The 18,148-nt window shown below is 40.0% G+C and overlaps 1 protein-coding gene across 1 annotated transcript in view; it reads right to left on the bottom strand.

Moving 5' to 3' along the window:
- The window catches only part of rapgefl1 (Rap guanine nucleotide exchange factor (GEF)-like 1), a 49,955-nt gene that overhangs the window by 16,565 nt on the left and 15,242 nt on the right, over positions 1 to 18,148 (bottom strand). Inside the window, exons 2-10 of the mRNA XM_067412467.1 lie at positions 11,127 to 11,205; positions 6,875 to 7,025; positions 5,710 to 5,807; positions 4,934 to 5,046; positions 3,946 to 4,113; positions 3,647 to 3,744; positions 2,267 to 2,389; positions 988 to 1,166; positions 258 to 348 (exon numbers count right to left, since the gene is read on the bottom strand). Of these exons, the coding sequence (XP_067268568.1) occupies positions 258 to 348; positions 988 to 1,166; positions 2,267 to 2,389; positions 3,647 to 3,744; positions 3,946 to 4,113; positions 4,934 to 5,046; positions 5,710 to 5,807; positions 6,875 to 7,025; positions 11,127 to 11,205 (1,100 nt within the window). The remainder of the gene's footprint in view (positions 1 to 257; positions 349 to 987; positions 1,167 to 2,266; positions 2,390 to 3,646; positions 3,745 to 3,945; positions 4,114 to 4,933; positions 5,047 to 5,709; positions 5,808 to 6,874; positions 7,026 to 11,126; positions 11,206 to 18,148) is intronic.

Here is an 18,148-nt window from a genome sequence, read left to right as displayed (position 1 = left end):
ATTTAAAGGTTTTGATTTTATTTTTTTAAAAAGCATGATCGGGGACAAGCTGATATGGGAATATTTTCTTCGCAACGGCACAGGCTGATTCAGTTCCGTTGCCATGACAACTGCTAATAGCCTCCTGCCAAGAATAACACTCTGCGCTGACTTCTTCTGAGCGAGAGTAGGCAGAGGTGCTAAGAGACTGTGTGTGAGTGTGAGAGAGAACGAGAAGTGAAAAAGAAAGAGGAAGATTAACAAACAAATGCACTCACTTCCCAGGTCAGACGTAGGCGGCTGACTGCAGGATTGTCCAGTCCCAGAACCAGCGCCAGGAACGACAGCAGATCCTGCTGCTGTTTACATCTAAAACACACACACAATAGCACTGATTACATGCACAGACCCGATAACGAATGAGACAGTGTTGTTATCGTTATCTAAAACTAAAACTATTCCAAATACAGATTCAAAAATAAAACAATAATGAAAACCTTAAAAAACGAAGATTTCAGTAGTATTGAATTTAGCATTAAAAAGTATTAAAATAACTAAAACTGACATAAAAAGTTGAAGCACTATAGAAGTTGTAAACTGTAAACTTTTTTAATTCAAATCTAATTCAAAATATTGCTAAGACATATAATAGTAAATAAAAATACTAAAATAACACTAGAATGTGAATGATAGGTGAATAAACTTAAATCAAAAAAGGCAACTTTTTCAATTTTTCAGCATCTTTCTGAGCCTTTGAATGGAGCAGATGTTTATTTGCTACTGCACCTTTAATACTGTATGCAAATGACCTCTGCTATGATTGGCTTTGAATGTGAAATCACTGCAAACCCCCTCCTTCAAGTTGCTGAATACTGAGCAGGTGCTGATATATACGTGGGTGGTCATATGTTAACGTGTTCACGGTTCGGGCGATTTATGAATAGTTAATTTTTGTCCCCTTCATAAGCGGATTTAGCTTGTACCCAACCCAAGCACATATACACTCACAAGGCTGCAATCTTGATGAACTTGCGCAGTAGCTGTATCCTCTTTGGAAGCGACTGGCACTGCAGGATCTCAGTGGCGACCCAGTGCTGCACTTCACTGCATCGCTGCAGGATCAGCTCCAGGTTGAGGGGGCGCCAGCGAGCCTGTTCCCCGTGGAACACGTAACACACGAACTCCACCTGTCCAAAAATAAATCAATAAATCAAATAAGAATAGGAACTAAGACAGGGGAAACATTGCAGAAGGCAGCACATTGCATAACGGGTCATAAAGTTTTGTTGTTTTTACATGAACTTTGCTATGCTACTAGCCTTGAACTTAAAGCCAGTTTCCTAATACACACATTTGATTGGAATGGTGTGTGTTTTGTAGCTCTAGACTCTTGATCAGACTTTTTTTGGAACCGAGCAGCAATTATAAATATGCATACTGACAAATGATGATATATTGTTGACCATTTTTGGACAGTGTTATATAAATAACATATTTCAGTATTATTTATATACTTTTGTATTATTACATTTTTTTTCAGTGCTTTTACCTTTATATATATTTTTTGTTTTTAGTGCAAGTTTTAGTCATTTTTAATGTACTTTTGTATTTGTATTTATAATGTGCTTTTTTCATTTGTTTGTTTTTATTTCTATATTCTATATATCTTAAATTTATTTATTTATTTGGAGTCATTTTAGTACTTCAACTTCAGTTCAGTTAGTTGTCAAGGCAACATTTTTAAAGTTTTTAGTTTAACTTTAGTTCAAAGTATTTTGTTTGTTTTGGTTTTACTTAATATGTATATTTTAAGCTTCATTTCAACCCCCCAAAACAATTTTAAATATCTTTTATTTTAAAATAAAAAATAGATAGATTATTGTATTTTATGTAAAATTAACAATAATTGTTTTAGATATTTTTAAGAAACTGTAGCATCGAAATCGACATTATAATACAATCTGAAAATCTTAGACTCAGGATCACATTTATTTGTGTAAAAACCTTGAACTAATACAAATTTTGCATATACACTGAATGCACTATAGGTTGCATTGCATAAAAGCATCTGCCACGCACACAAAAACTAATAGCCAATTTAAAGCACAGGCCACAAGGAACTTGTCCTTTGAGAATGAATCTCCTGATATCTGCCCATTGAAATGGTTGGGAGCATTTTTTCTATATTATTATGTGCACAGTAGACTACGAGAGCTGTATGCTGGAGTGTCAGTGTGTGGTGAAGCAGTGCTGAATGCTGATGATTTGAGGGCGGTAGTGTCCTGACCTCGTGCACACAGCTGAAGAGTTCCCAGTCGAACACCACCAGCTGATTGGCCACCTCCTCTGCGCTCATGTCATGGAGTTTGCTGTCGCCTGGTGACCAGTGGATCTCCTCGGGGAGAGGTATCTGATCGACAAAGAAATGTGGATCAGAATCACCAAAAGACACTGAGGGGGAGAAGGCAGTATGGGTTTTTCAATAACTTCTACATTTAGTGCCCCCAGGCCTTGCATTTTTCTTACATCCTTGGATTTCTAACCACATTTTCTCTCACACAGCGAAGATGAAATACAAAGTTCTGTCATGAAACTCTAGCAGGCTAAAAGGTCCTTCACTCTATCTGTATGCAATCGGATCATTATCTATAGGGCACAGCTGATTGGTTCCCATGATACCTTCAACCTTCAAATGCTTGGTTAGCATTTGCCTTAGCAGTGCAGCGTGCTTTCAGAAACTCTTCAGCTTCCCCAGCTTTACCTGTATAGATCTATATTGTACAGCAGCAGCATGTCTTACATGCTCACAACGGTGTGTTGTGAATGTATTGGCAGTAGTAAGTCCTGTACTTCCTCTGAATTCCAACAAGAGCAAATATATCAACACTGTCATACCCAGCATGTTAAACATGAGAGTTGTCATGACAGAACTAAAGTTTTAGATTTTAAATAACTGTGACGAGATACTACTTTTGGTTTGTGTTTGAATAAAACAATATAATGCTTTCTAAACCACTGAATTGTAGACAATAACTAGCCTAGAAATCTAGACGCACCCTAGCAGCAGCAAATCTTATTTTCTGTGAGTGTAGTCTAGCAACTCTCCACTGGCTTGTGAGCTGGAAATACCAGCTCTGGTCAGGCCAATCACATCGTGTATAGAGTCGATGGGATAAAATAATGACGGCAGAGTTGCGGCGAACGGCAGTCTTCCGAATCAGCTTTGGCCACGACCCTGGAAGACTTGGAGATTTTCTCTGAGAAAAGAACAAAGAACGGCACTGAAGTCATTCTTAAGAAGGGAAGATGTGTTCAGAGTTTTGCCAACTGGATACGGCAAAACTTGAATCTATCATCTAGAAGTTTAATCTCCGCTTCACGTTGCTCTGGTTGGTTGTAGCGCTATCCTATCGCGTGCAGAGGGAGTTTGAAAGACAACCGTTTATCCCGCCCCTCGGATTGAACCCTGTCAATGGTGAGTTTCCAGACCAAACATCTTGATGTGGGTCTGGCTTGTCAGGCTAGACAAATACCTTCACTGAACATTGTAATTCATGGTGTTTGATAACACATTATAATTCCTGTGTGGGCATTTAAGGTTGCTATTTATGAAGGTCTCCATGGCAACACCCGTCCCCACCCCCACCCACCAGCCCACGGTTCTCACCAAGCTCTCGAGCTCTGAGGGCTCGCAGGCGAACAGGTGGGTGTTGACGCCCAGGGTGGTGAAAACGGCCTCGTCGCTGGGACGGAACACAGCCTTCTCTGAACAAACACAGATTAGATTGTGGTGTTAAAGCAGAATATCCAAGTTTTTCTGAACAATGTTGTGTCCCAAAACAGTGAATCAAGGTCGGGATCCTTATAAACTTGACCATATTGTAAACAAATTACAGGTTGTAGTGTGCAAGTGAAGTCTTGGTAAGTTCACATGGTGTTTATGGGAACAAACTTTAATGCTCTTACCCCCAGATGAAGTGACGGCCACCAGTATAAGGTTGGCAGGTTGGGTGGGCTGGTCCTCACTATACTGGAGCTTCTCTCTCACCAGAGCCAAGATCTCCCCGACCCGGCATGAAAGACGGCTCCGAATGGTGACGTACGAGTGATCTGGTGTGTAAACCCTGCAGAAAACTAAACAAAGACCAAGCTGTCAATCCTGCTGTCCAACACAAAGTCAGATTTGCTTGTATACCATTCACTTGAGATTTCAGGCAACAGTAATCACACACTTAATAACTTAATAATAATAATACAACAAAAATATAATAAATTATTGGTTAATAATTTTTTTAAATTATTAAACACAGGTTTAGGTAGCTCAACACATTTGCAACAAAATCATTTTAATATGCTAATCTGAAGATCAAGAAACATTTCTTATTATTTTTAATGTTGAAAACAGTGCTTAATATTTTTGTGGAAATAATGGGTCTTTTTTTCAGGATTCCAGATATCATTATCATCATCGCACATCTGTAGAGAATCATTTCATCACAAGTTAAATGAAAGATCCAAAACTTTGAATAGTATTATGTATGTACAGTATTGACTTCCTCTCCATTGACCAGTCACATCTCAGATGAAAACAGAAACTGGGTCACTGGAGGCTTCAGGGTGGCAGCGTTTTGTACTGCCAGATTGCCTATTGATTAAGGTCTGGGAAATCACTTAGCTTGGCTTGAGCCACTATCCTGACAAAGAGTCCCATTCCATCAGATGAGCTCATTGCATCTATAAAACTTGGCAGACGCATCCCCATGACCCGATTTGTCATCCTGGTCTGAATGAAGTGGAAGCAGACTGGCACTTTTACAAAAAAGGATGAATAAGATGATTTACTAACAATATTCTCATGGGCGTTATTGCACAGCTAAGCAAACGCAAAGTTCATAAACTGTGGTCAGTCTGTGCAATATTTATGCATTCTATTAAAACACAGGTTCAGACGTACTCTCGTCTGAGCCGCGGAAAGCCTCTCGGGGCTGCAGGCAGGCGTCGATACGTCTGAAGTGTCTGAAGAGTGGGCGGACTTGCTTCCTGCGACTTTCCTTGTCTTCCTCAGCTCTATCGGATAGGAGGGGAAAACAAGTCAGGTAGCTATTCAAGTGCAAATAACTAAATAAGTTATTCGTCTCAAAAGACGATTATAAACCTAAAATTTGTTTGGTAATGGCATCAGGGATGGAAAATGTGCTATGAATGGGCAAGATATTTGAGGACCAATCATGGCAGGCTCTTAAACTATTTGTTATGACTGGACTGCAAGAAATTTTAAACTCCAATATGCCAAAACAGTGAAAATAACTATGTTTACAAGGCATATTTATCATTTAAAGATGCAGAAAGACCAAACATGATATTGTCATTTTAATGTCATTCTCATAATATATAGGCCTTTTTTTTATAAACCGGGTTACAGAAATAAACTGTTTAAGGGTTTATGAAAAGACTGCTGCCCTGTTGAGAGGCTTGTAACATTGACAATCGAAAACAAACACAACACATTAAAGTATTAATGTCTGCACATTAATTCGTCTCCTGCTTCTAAAGCTCTTAATGGGCAACTACATGTGTCTCATTTCATACTTTACTTCACAAAACTAAGAGTCTTCATGTATTAAATGATTTCATGTTCCTCTATGATTTCTGCAGCCATTATAGCTCATAAAAACATTTATAGCTTATGGTAATATTCCACTGTGAGGATGAAGAGGATTTGGTGCTTACGGGCTGTGTAATATCTCAGTCCAGCGCTGAAGTTTCAGGACGTCTTCCACCAGTTCAGGAAAGCGACTGAGCTCCTGAACAGCGCACAAATACAGATCCTAAAAACATAGGTTGCATTATTATTAAAACCAAGAGGAAGAGAATAAAGAAGAATCAAATAGTGATTATGAAAACTCAACCTCTTTATATAACAACACTTTATAAATTGTTTTAATATTAATGAAATGGGAATGTGAAAACACAAAGCTGTAGTTTATGGTCTGACTTCCAAAAACATAGGAAAGGAAACATAAATAATCCTTGTGTAGTCATGTATCCGAATAAAATATCCCAAACCATAAAAAAGTAATGGAGCACAGGTGATGTGAAACGGGCAAAAAGCGCAACATTATGTAATATGTTTTATTCGCATAATAACCCTGATAGTCTTATACCAATGATGATACTCCAAGAACTGTAGGTACAACATATATAGAATCCTGCAATTAGGTTTATACTTTTTAACCATTAATGCGGTTTATGCTTATAGGAAGAAAAACAACAGTTGTCAATGGGGTATGAAAAGTAATATTAATTCAAGATATATTCCATAACCAAAACTCGTGTTGCTTTCCAAATCCAGGGTATTCTCACAAAAATGCGTATAACTAGTACGAGTGTGAAATGTCGTGGAATGTATACGCCAAAACTCATTTTGGCATGTCTATGGCACGCGGTTTTTCGCGTGCATATGAGACGCATTTTATGGCGTATTATACATACGAACCCCCCACCCCACCACCCTAAACCTACCCAAGCGCGTGTCATATATACGCCATAAAGTGCGTATCATATGCACGCGAAAAACAGCGTATCATATGCACGCCAAAATGAGTTTTGGCGTATACATTCCACGACATTGCACACTCTTACTATTTATATGCATTTGTGTGTGATCGGGTTGCCAAATCAATTCATCTAGCTTTAAGGATTTTTAGGCAATTGTACTGGTAAACAAGACAAAATGATGTTAAAGAAATTACATTGAACTTATTATATACTATTCTATGTGCTTGTGAGTTTGTTTTTAGCTTTTTAAGTTTAGGATTTTTGAGCATTAAAAAAATGATGAGCATTCCTTTGAGGATGGTTTTTTTTTTTTTTTTTTTTTACACGTGTGCAGTACCTTTGGGAATGTGTTGGAGCGATCTCCCTCCTCCTGCAGTAAGTCTCTGTATGTGTCCAGATAGCGGAAGGCCACAGTCAGAACTGCAAGTTTCCGCTCGGCTCCTTCCCAGCCGGGCCAGCCCTCACCCTGCTTACCCTCTGAGCTGAATCTGAGCCAGGAGTTAAGAAACAACACGCTCACGAGCCAACGCATACACACCTGCGCTCACTAAGTGCAGTGAATATAAATGTGCACACATCTGCACCCAGACAGACAGACAGACAGACAGACTGACTGACTGACTGACAGACGGACAGACAGACAGACAGACAGACATGCTTTTGCCTGTTGTAGCCTAAAAAAATATACAGTTTTTGTACTGAGTGGCTTTTGCGGAGTACATGTCGATAAACACATACTCAGACAGCCACTGTCCGATCACCTGACACAGATGCCGCGCTGGAAAAACAAAATCTATGCCTCTGTGGCCAGACAGCCAGAATAATTACAACCTTTGAAAAGTACTGAGGGCGATAGAACACACCCTTCACACCCACACACACTCACGCTACAACATAAACACACACAGAATGGATTTTTTTGTTACTCACACACTTACATAAGTCACGTTGGTGAAGTAACACATAAGCATTTGAGCAAAGACGTATCCTTTTTCGGTACGTAAAATGACCTAAAAATCCACAAAGGCTCCCTGTTCCCAATCCTAACACTCATATGAGCAGGAAACCTGAAAGGCGGGCTAAATTTAAACTGGAGTATCCTTGAGCCTGACTGCCTATAATTAAAGAGTCCCCGACACCCCGTCTAAAATTGACACAACTATTCCCGTACAATAAAGGCCCAAGAGGAGATTCTCCAAATGGCATCCCAGATCTAGTAAATCTATATCCAGAGCCGTCACCTCTGTTTGGGAGCCAGAAAACAGCAGCAGTCTGAGCCACTGGGCAGCTGCAAAAGATGAACTCTGTTTCCTTGCACGAGTCCTGGATCGCGGTTTGGAGCCCAGCCAGGTGGACTCCGCCGGGAGTGTGCGTCAACGTGTGAAGAGCTGAAAGCACTATCAGTCCTGAGTGAAAAGGAATCATCCTGCTTTGAAATCCTTTTATTAAACGCCTTAAATGAGCCCTGACTAGTGGGAAGTGTAAAAGACTTGTCTTTTCTAAGCAGGAAGCAGACATGTTGCCACAACAAAAAGATCTGATTAGGCCTGGATTAGGTCAAGTCAAAGACCAGGAAAAAAGGTGTGGAAAATAGAAAGATAAATGGCTCAGGAGGAGGGAGAGGAAAGAGAGAGAGAGGAGTGGATCATAAGGCGAGGTGGCGACGGCAGTCAGGGAAGATTAGCGAGGGTCACTGATTGCCGCAGAAGATCCGCAGCAGACACGCTGCATTAGGAGCACTGAGGCATGCAGACGGGCCTCCCCAGGAATACCTTTGTGCTCAAAGTCTGCGGACAAGCCCCTCAGACGCCATTATGGTCTGGATAGGGGGGATATGGCACTCACAAAAGGAATGTAGGTCACCAAATAAGAGGGGACTTATGGAGAGAGAGAGAGAGAGAGAGAGAGAGAGAGAGAGAGAGAGAGAGAGAGAGAGAGAGAGAGAGAGAGAGAGAGATGGGTGTCCTCTGCACACACACACACACACACACACACACACACACTTATACACACTCAGCCTAAAGCTTACAAAACAAACACATTCTCCACATTGCACTCTTCTTATCTGAATTTCAGCAACCTGGATGGACCCCCTGAGGGACGGAGGGGGTGGGCCCGCATAGTCAGATAGAGGTGGGTTAGCATTGAGGCTAATTGGTAAATCATTTTGACCCAAATTAAACAAATTTAAGCAACATGTGCGACTGCTCTTAGCCCCCTGCGGTAGGAAAACGCTGAGCTTCTCAGCTATGTTTGTTGAGTGTTTTAGCAGATAATTTGGTTCATTTTTGGAAGTGTTTGAAATTGTTTGAAAGAAAGTGTTCAGTTTTTCTGGAGCATCATAAAGTAAACAAACTAATTGGAGAACATTTCGGGCACTAGCATAGCTGTCACTGCAATAATTCAGTTTCAAACACAGTAACATAAACAAACAAAACAATAATAATAAAGCGTTATCATTTAATGTTGCACCACAAAATTTCACCAGAAATACAGTTAGTTATTTAGACATGATTTAACCAGTTCTGGGTTGAGAAGGGAACCTTTGGTCTGGAAAACCATAAAGCATTGTCATGCTAGACTTTGAGTATGTGAAATTTCTGCAGACACTGCAACGGATATAGACAACAGGATATGATGTCACACTATGGTAAAGAGCCACCAAGGGGACATGATGATGGAAAAAAAAGAGATGGGAGGAAAAATTATAATGATTTTGTGTTTTATCACTTATGATTTCCGTAAAAAGCATTAAAATATATTTTTTTCCCCCAAATAAAAGTTTTAAGAGTGGATGCAACATTTCTCAGGGCAAATGCAAAATAATTTTTCATCTTATTTTTTTCTTTTTATTAAACAATCAAATGATAAGACTGTAAAAAAATATGGACGTAGTGTCCATGATGTAACCCATAGGATTCTGAAGAGCTGCTCTGAAGCGTAGAGTAGAGACGAGCTGGCCGTTGCCAACTTGTCATTACGCTTCACGACTGGATAACAGAAAATGGATAAAGAGACGTGGGCGAAGCGTGAAGGAGCTTATGCGTGACTAACAGACAGCAGACAAACGGCTATCCAACTGTCACTCAAAGTGACCACGCCATTAATTATGCACAACTTTAAAGCTTTATATAATGTTCAACCTCACAAAATTAGCCGTATAGACCAAAACCACAATTTGTACCAGGCTGTAAACATGTTTTTTTTCTGCTGTAAAGTTGGGAATTTTAACATGGGGCTCAATGAGATTCTGCTCCCTTTTGGAGCCTGTCCCTAGTGGCCAGTCGATGAATTGCAGATTAAGTTACTTCCTTATTAGCTTCAACAGAAACTGGGGAAGGTTGCCACCTGAATCAAATACCAAGAACAAATAACGTAATCGAAATTAATTAATTATAATAAAGTTAAACATTAAGGGCCAGATTTACAAACTGTTTATTCCAGTGCAAACCCTCTTTGGGTGTTAAAAACTACTGTCAGGATTTGCTAGAGATGCGCAGTGAAAAAAACGTTACGGGAGGAGAGTATTTAAATTAATCATAAAAGGTGTTAAAGGTGATTTTAATCATAAAAGGTGATTAACTACGGTTCGCACATGTCAATTTACTGGTATTAGTGCCATTATTTACCGTCCAAAAAAAACTGCTCTGCTCTCGGTAGATTGCGTTAGTCATTATGGAAATGATCCATCTCTGTCTGTGTTCTTTAATTTGCGCGTAGATCACATACATTCACTCGCATTGGCGATTTCATGTTTTTGCGCTCTCATGCTTATTTACCCTGTTTAGTAAATATGTAAATATATTATTTAAATGTACACTATGTAACTCTTCTGTCCGCTCCAGGTCGCCTATTCAAATCAAAGGCGTAGTTTGATGATGATAATTTTGAGCTAAAAATCTTGGGACGTGATCTTCACCTCACAGCTGGTGATTATGACGTTATGTTATGCTATGTTATGAGGTTACTCTGGTTGTTCGCTCAGTGGCTGCTGTGTCACTTGTTCACACTGCTAAGAGTAAAGCGCTTCTGTAGAATAAAACTGGAAACTGAGGGTAACGCAGATATGACACAATTGACAGGTGACTCCCTCAGACATCCCGGCTCCTTGATTAAAATAGCAATTTTCACACAATTTACAAATATTTGGAAACATTTGGGATATTGTAAGACCTCAAGTGAACAAAATATATAACACTGGCCTATTGGTTTTTGAATATTTTACTGCAAAAATACTACATCGTGCACCTTTAATAGCTTAATATTTAAAGTTAAAGTCTACTCCACCTTCCCTCAGCCAATGAGAGAGTCCTGAATCCTGGTCCTGAAGTAACATTCCCAACATAAATGGTAGGCTAAGCTTTATTCATAATGCTAATGTTAACCAAAAATGATAGGCTGATAAGACCATTATCCTGGCCCGCCCCGCTAAAACTGATTGGCTAACATAAGCATTGACCCAAATATGATGATCCAGATCCAGATCAATGTTTTACTTGGATAAATCACCTTAGGGTTATGGTCGCCCGTTGAAGAGTTTCAGAATTAAAAAGGTTGACACTTATGGTTCTGGCGAGAAGAAAGGATACTGCTGAAGCAAGACCTGCTGGAACTTGTCTGGGGCCAGGAAGATTGGGTGTGTCAGCATAAAGTCATCCAGGAGTATTTCTGCAAAGAGACAGACAGAAGAACACAACCTCATTAGTGACGTCACAATCGAACAAAATGTTCATGTTTGTCTGAACAAACGATTGCAGTGATTGACACAAGGAGGGCAGAATAATGAAAGAGAAGAAGGAAGCTGAGAAAATGATATCTTTAGTGCAGACTTCGTCATAGCTGTTCTGCAGGTTGTGAACACTCGTTCGGTTAGAAGAGACGTGTGTGGAGAGACGAAGTTGAACCTAGCCCTCACCTCTGCTAGCTCATCTCAAGGACAGTGGGTTTGTGGGTAGAATAAATCACAGAGCTTTCTGGCCCACTTTGGATCACAGACACTCCCAAAGGCTAGGCAGCGGCGAGGTATTGTACAAGCATATCTGCCTGTAGAATATGAGCCTGAACATTAGCAGACAAACGTAAAGAGCCTAAAACAGTGGAAAGGAAATCATAAGCAGCATAACGAATGAGCGAGACCAAAAAACTATGTGAAATGCCCCCCAAAAAGTATAGAAACGTGTATAATATCTTTCGATCTGGGGCACATCTTGACAGTGAGGTATTCAGGGACTGTATTTTGGCAGATGAGAGGACATGATGCTGATTATGTATCTGGGTTATATCAATGTGGAGCACATAAATCATTGATTCTTAACTATTAAAAACGTGATCGCCAAGAGGAATGAAAAGAGAGTCAGTAGCACAAAACGAATGTGTCAGTTCAGTTCAAAAAGCTAAAGCTTTCATGTGCCATGTAAAGCAACTAATACATTCCCATTTCAGAACCGTAGCCCACAGAATCGACTTGGTTCAGTGAGACGATGAATTTAATTGGGATAAACTGTCAGTTGACTTTTCATAGTTTCAATTAATCATCTGAACAGCGAAGATTTCCACAATCCACAATCATTCTCTGATTTGACTACTGATTAGCAACAACTGATCACTGATTGGTGCAGATGTGTTTGTTTCAGTTCCGGACTGTAATTATCGAAAAATGACGTTGTTACGGTGAACTCAAACTCAAAGCGTTCTAATGTGCATATTAGAAACATGCTCAGACCTGCATACTTCACACCTCTGTGCGTGTTTTTGTGAAGTCACACCTCTTTTGAGAGTTACAGGTGAGGCATAATGGAAGCTTGTGGAAGATAAGGTCACATGCACACCTCTCTCTCTCTCTCTCTCTCTCTCTCTCTCTCTCTCTATGTATATATATATATACACACACACAAGTCGAGGTGGGTATGTGAGTTAGGTTCCTTCCACATCTTTGCAGCTGCAGATCTCTTGCGGTTGCTACGGCAACGCTGACTTTAGAGGCTGCATGGTGAGTAAGGAGAAATAAAATAGATGAGAGACAGAGAGCGAGGCACACAGACAAAATACAGACAGGCGTACGCATACAGACAGATGCAAAAAGAATCAAGGTACGAACCCACGAAAACGCAAATGGGATGCAAAGCCAGAAACGGCGAAGAGTCAGGCAGGCGAGTTAGTGAGAAAAACAGGAACGGAGTAACCGGAGGAGGAGTCGACAGGGTTAATTATCACCTCTGATATCTGCAAATCCCTCTAAGGCACTAACAGAAGACACGCGCCGGACAACTTCTACTGAAGTCAAAGAGGAAATGATGAGGTGCTGTGTCAGAGCTGCTGAGGGTGTAGAAGATATTAAAGCAGCTTCAATTTTTCAGCACGTGAGATTGTGAGGGCTGACTGGAACACTTCTGATCCCCCTCCGGTCAGATTTAAGCATTATTTTCTAGGGCAATGACCATCTCTCTTCATTAGCATTTGTCATGGCTGTTGAGATTAAATTAGGGTGGGAGTTTATAATTCTCGATAACTTGTGCTGCCGCTGTAATTGAGCCATGTGTTATATTTCAGTGTGTGGGTCTGTTTGCCTCCCTCAGGCATACAATGCTTAGCAGAGAGCATCAAAACTACTCTGAGGAGCCAAGTGAATTCCTGCATCACGTGAATAATCACCGCATCACGCACATTTAATGCATCCAGCTGTCCTTACTCAACAATTCTGGCTTCAACTCAACATATTTGCGCCAATTTAAAAAAAAGTTTTATGCTAATACAATTTTACCACATCATTGTAAATCAAAGCAATAAAACAGGAACATGCATGTGTGCGTTTGCACCTTGCAAAAGCAGAAACGATTACATTTACAACTTCCAAATTGTAAAATTACAAATTACAACTTCATTTCTCATAACTGCAACTTTATATCTTACAACTTCAACTCATAATTAAATTTTATATCTCTCAGGTGTGACTATATCTTTTAATCTTTCCCTCAACTGCGACTTTATATCTTACAGCTGCAACTTTCTTTTTTATAATTGTGACTTTAAATCGTACAACTGCAACTTAATATCGTACAATGTGACTGTTATTTTAAACTTTATGTCCTGTCTCCATTACCTGTTTTAGGTGGAAACAGGCTCCCATAAGAAACTGCCAATGTGGCTTAGCCATGTACAGGTTTGATTTGCCCATTTAGTGGTAAATTAGTCCATGCTGATGTTTAGCTTGGAAATATAAATCAGCGTGAAGATGAGGCACAGAAGACGCAAATATGACACCTTTCCGCCTCGCATGCTTTTTCTTTATTTAATCCCTTCTTTCACTGACGGCCCCCGCATTCTCCAGCGTTCTTTCATCCATTTTCCTCTTTCGACTCACTAGTTTACATTATGATAGAGCTTAAAGGGTAGCAAATCTCCTGCCCAGATTGGCACAAAATGCATCTCTTTAAATGACAAGAGTGGGAATTGAGTAAAATCCAACACCCACCCTGATACCCACATACCCACACAAGCACATGCACACACACACAGTCATTGTCAAATATAGAAGCTGCACATGTATTCTCCACACCAGCACATGCTCTCACACTGTGAGAACCAATCTGAGCAGATGCAGCAGGGAGTTCAGACGGACACCCATCGTTCAGACAAGTGAAAATCACTCCCTTTCTTTTCATCTTAAGGTCAAGAGCAGCTCCCGCCAAAAGAAAATACCATAATCCTGCCGTCTTTAGACGAAGGGAGGAAATGGGGTGTGTGTGCAACTAAAAGCAGTCTCAAAAGAATTTCAATTTTTAGCTAAAACGACCTTGATTTGACTAAACTGGGATCATTTCACACTCTTTGTTTAGCAGTCTCGACACTAAGGCAGCGGTCTTATTCTCCTCTGTCCAGTTTCCATTTAGGCTCAAAAGCACAACTTTTGTTTCTGCTATACACTAATATCTGCCAGTATCTTGACCCCCCACCACCTGCACATGGAAAGCAAATGGAGACTTTTGCTTAAAGGGACAGTTCAGCCAAAGATGAAAAATCTGTCATTATTTCATGCCGTTCGAAATCTGTATTATTTTATTTCTTAAGCAGAACACAAAAGACATTGTTCAAACAACAAAATACCTTCAGATATTTTTCAAAGTATCTTCGTTTCTGTTCACAGAAGAAAGAAAGTCAAACAGGCTTGGAGCAAAATGAGGTGTAAATGATGACGAAATTTCATTTTTTTTTTTATTGAACTCTCCCTTTAGTTAGACACCAATAATCTCACACGTCTCTCTAGAGTTTCAGAAGAGTTCTCAACCATGTCTCAAACTGCACTCAGATTTTCCAAGATACTAAGCTTTCAATCAAAAATCAGTGATTTCAAAATGAAATGTAAAAAATGAAATCTTATTTTACAATGGTCTTCCACCTTTTCAGGGTGAAGATGTAAATAACAAGTGGATGTGTGAGCCTACAAATCTAGATGCACCCTAGTGGCAGCAAATGTAATTTGCAACTCTTCGTTGGCTTGCGAGCTTGAAAAACTCTAGTCAGGCCAATCACATCATGTATAGAGTCAGTGAACTTAAACTGTTCTTTGAGAAAATAACAAAGAACGGCACAGAAGTCATTCTTAAACATGGAAGATGTGTTCGGATTTTTGCCGACCAGTTATGGCTCTGGTTGGTGGTTGGTTGTAGCGCTATCCTATTGTGTGTAGAGGGAATTTGAAAGATAACCGTTTATCTCGCCCCTCAGATATAACCATGCCAATGATGTTTTCCCAGACCAAACATCTTAATATGGGCCTGGCATGTCAGACTTTGAGACTTCCAGTTCATTTGAAGAATAACAAAGTGTTGAATGCAGTAAACGGTAAAACTATTTGCACAACATATAAGTGTGTTTTTGATTATGATAATGCATTAAAACAATACAATAACAAATACTAGTTTGCAATATCAAGCAGCATAACCGACTGTTTTTGTTCAGCAAAAATAACTGGAAGTGAATGACACCGGAACCTTCAAGTTACAAATGGCCGCACCCACTCTATCTTTAAAAAATAAGGTGGATAGTATAGTAGTAATGCATTTGCATACTTTGTAAACTTCATAAAATAGTTTAAAAATGTATAATTGGCAGACCCCATGAAGACCCCAGCATTTTAACAATTTTACATATAGACCAAGCTTAATCTTTTAAGACTAAACACTGGTCTGGGGAGTCTGCTCTGTTTTTCTCCTGCACAAGAGGCATGATCAACGGGCGTAGCTCAAATGACTCTAAGCAATTGGATAGTCCTTCAACCAATCAGACAACAAGAGGCATGATCAACGGGCATAGATCTATCTCTTCTCTATCCGTCATTGTATTAAACCCATCAATAGTGCGCCAGTCTGTGATTGGTTCCCGCAAATGTGTAACAGAAGCAGGGTAAAGTAATGTACAGTGGTGCATTTCTCTATGGTAGTTAACTCACTGCTTAACTACCATAGTATGTTGCATCATTGAAGAAATCAACTAATCGTTCAACCCCGTTGGTTAATGATGCCGCAGGTGGTGGAGTAATAACTGCTTTTAATTAATTATTCTGAGATAGAATCAATGCTAGATTTTTTGCTCTAAATTATGGACATGGCACATGAGGACTACTTCTTATTTTTCTCAGTTATTTTGAATTTATTTCCAGATTTAGTCATAGGCTCGTTCTCACATAGAGCACTTCTGCACTTTAAATCTCTTGACAAACTTAAAAGACATAAATTGCCTGCGTATGTATTCAACATTAAAGATATAGATTGTACTAAATGTCAGCTTGCTTATTTTGCTCAAGATAAGGATTTATTATGTCCACATCATGCAAACAAGAAACTATGTATGTAACCACATGTAGAGAGCTTTCATTGCAACCACTCAACTTTGCGATGCTGTTTGCGAATGTTCGTAGGAACTATTGTTTCGGGAAACACAGACTCGTTGAACTATGTTGATAACAACGGAACTTGCGGCCATAGTTGGCTAATGATGCTTTTGGGAAATACACCTCAGGTTTCCAGACTGAGCTGCAGGGCTAAATCAAATCACCAGCGGATCAGGCTGGCGTTACAGTCTAAACTCTAGGTCGAAAGAGCAACATTTGAGAGATTTAATTTTACTCTGTGTCTATATAGAAATGTGTTTAGGCATGGGGGACACCTCAAGGTTAGGGGTCGTGGGGTTTCACACTCAATAAACTGCTGTATTTAAGAAGTCCCAGGTGCATGGATGTGGTCAATGTAGACTGTAATCAGCTGTAGATCGGAGATTGGGATTTCAGGAGAGCGTAATGGAGAGGACCAGGGTGGTGTTACATAAACCATGATAGACATTCCGTTACCATGGAGGCCTTATCACATCTAAAACCCCCACTACCCACGCATGCTCTCCTTTCTCTTCCTCGTCTTTTCTTCATCTCTCCCTCGCTCACGTTGGTGCCTTTTGGCATGACGCACCGTGTGTGCGCATTGGTGTGTGTTTTGAAGGTCTCTGTTCATTCTCTGAGGCAGTATGCGGTTGTTCTTCATATCTGCTCGTATCTCGACCCCCCCTGCACAAAATTCTTCCATTCTGGGAGGCATTTCACCCTTCAACTCCCATCTTTTCTTTGGATCGTAACACAAAACACCATCATTCACATGCAAATCTGCTTTGGCGGGCCGCCAACTATAAGTAAATACACGAACGCCACTGGAGGATCGCCGCTATTCTCGAAACAATCCTTTGAAATGAATGCTCGTGGTGAAAACTTCCCATACAGTTTGGAGGGAAGAAAGCAGGTGCAAGTGAAAATACATACGCTTTAAGTCTTTCAAAAGCTGACAAAAGCAAGAAAGAGTCTATGTCAAGCTACCAGTCTAAAAGAACACAAACACACACACACACACACACACACACACACACACACACACACACAAACACCTTACAGCCTTTAAACTAAAACAGAGCTTGCTGAATTTAGAAGCATGCCACTTTTTTTAGGTCTAACCCAGTTCAAACTGGCACCAGGAGAGATTGTTCCTAGAGCAGGACTCACAAAAAGCATTTTTAAATCCTGCTCTCTGGTCAACCGGGAGAAATGATTTGAAACCTCAGTGACTTGTATTACATAACTTGAAAATGAGAGATGCTTTAATAGCTTGATAACATCAGTCCAAGATGTGCCCACATGAAAGCACGACACAACTGAACTCCAGATAACAGAACACCCAAGCAAACAAATCCAAACCCACAGCAGAGTTAATGGATTCATTTTGCACCCTTTTGTTTGCCAACAGTGTGCACGACCTTTGAACCTGGCCCTGAAATTATGCGTTACCGCTGCAGGCAGTGTGTTGATGCTGGTGTTACTCGGGGCGGTTTGCAAATTTTCTTGCAGAATCGAACTCAAATACGTGCAGTTTTATCACAAAGACGGTGCGAACTAGGGGTGTAATGGTTCTCAGCATTGCTACAGGAACTAGGGGTTTCACTGAAAGGGAATTTAAGATCACACAACTTAAAATGAAGCTTCTATTTTAAAATGTATTACATTTTACACCTTTATAAGGACTTTATGAAATCATTTTTATATGTTGTCTAATGTGGTTTGTGACTTAAAAATATT

This window comes from Pseudorasbora parva, chromosome 2 (genome assembly GCF_024679245.1).
Source record: "Pseudorasbora parva isolate DD20220531a chromosome 2, ASM2467924v1, whole genome shotgun sequence".
Taxonomy (NCBI): Eukaryota; Metazoa; Chordata; class Actinopteri; order Cypriniformes; family Gobionidae; genus Pseudorasbora; species Pseudorasbora parva.
This window is presented reverse-complemented; position numbering and strand designations above follow the sequence as displayed.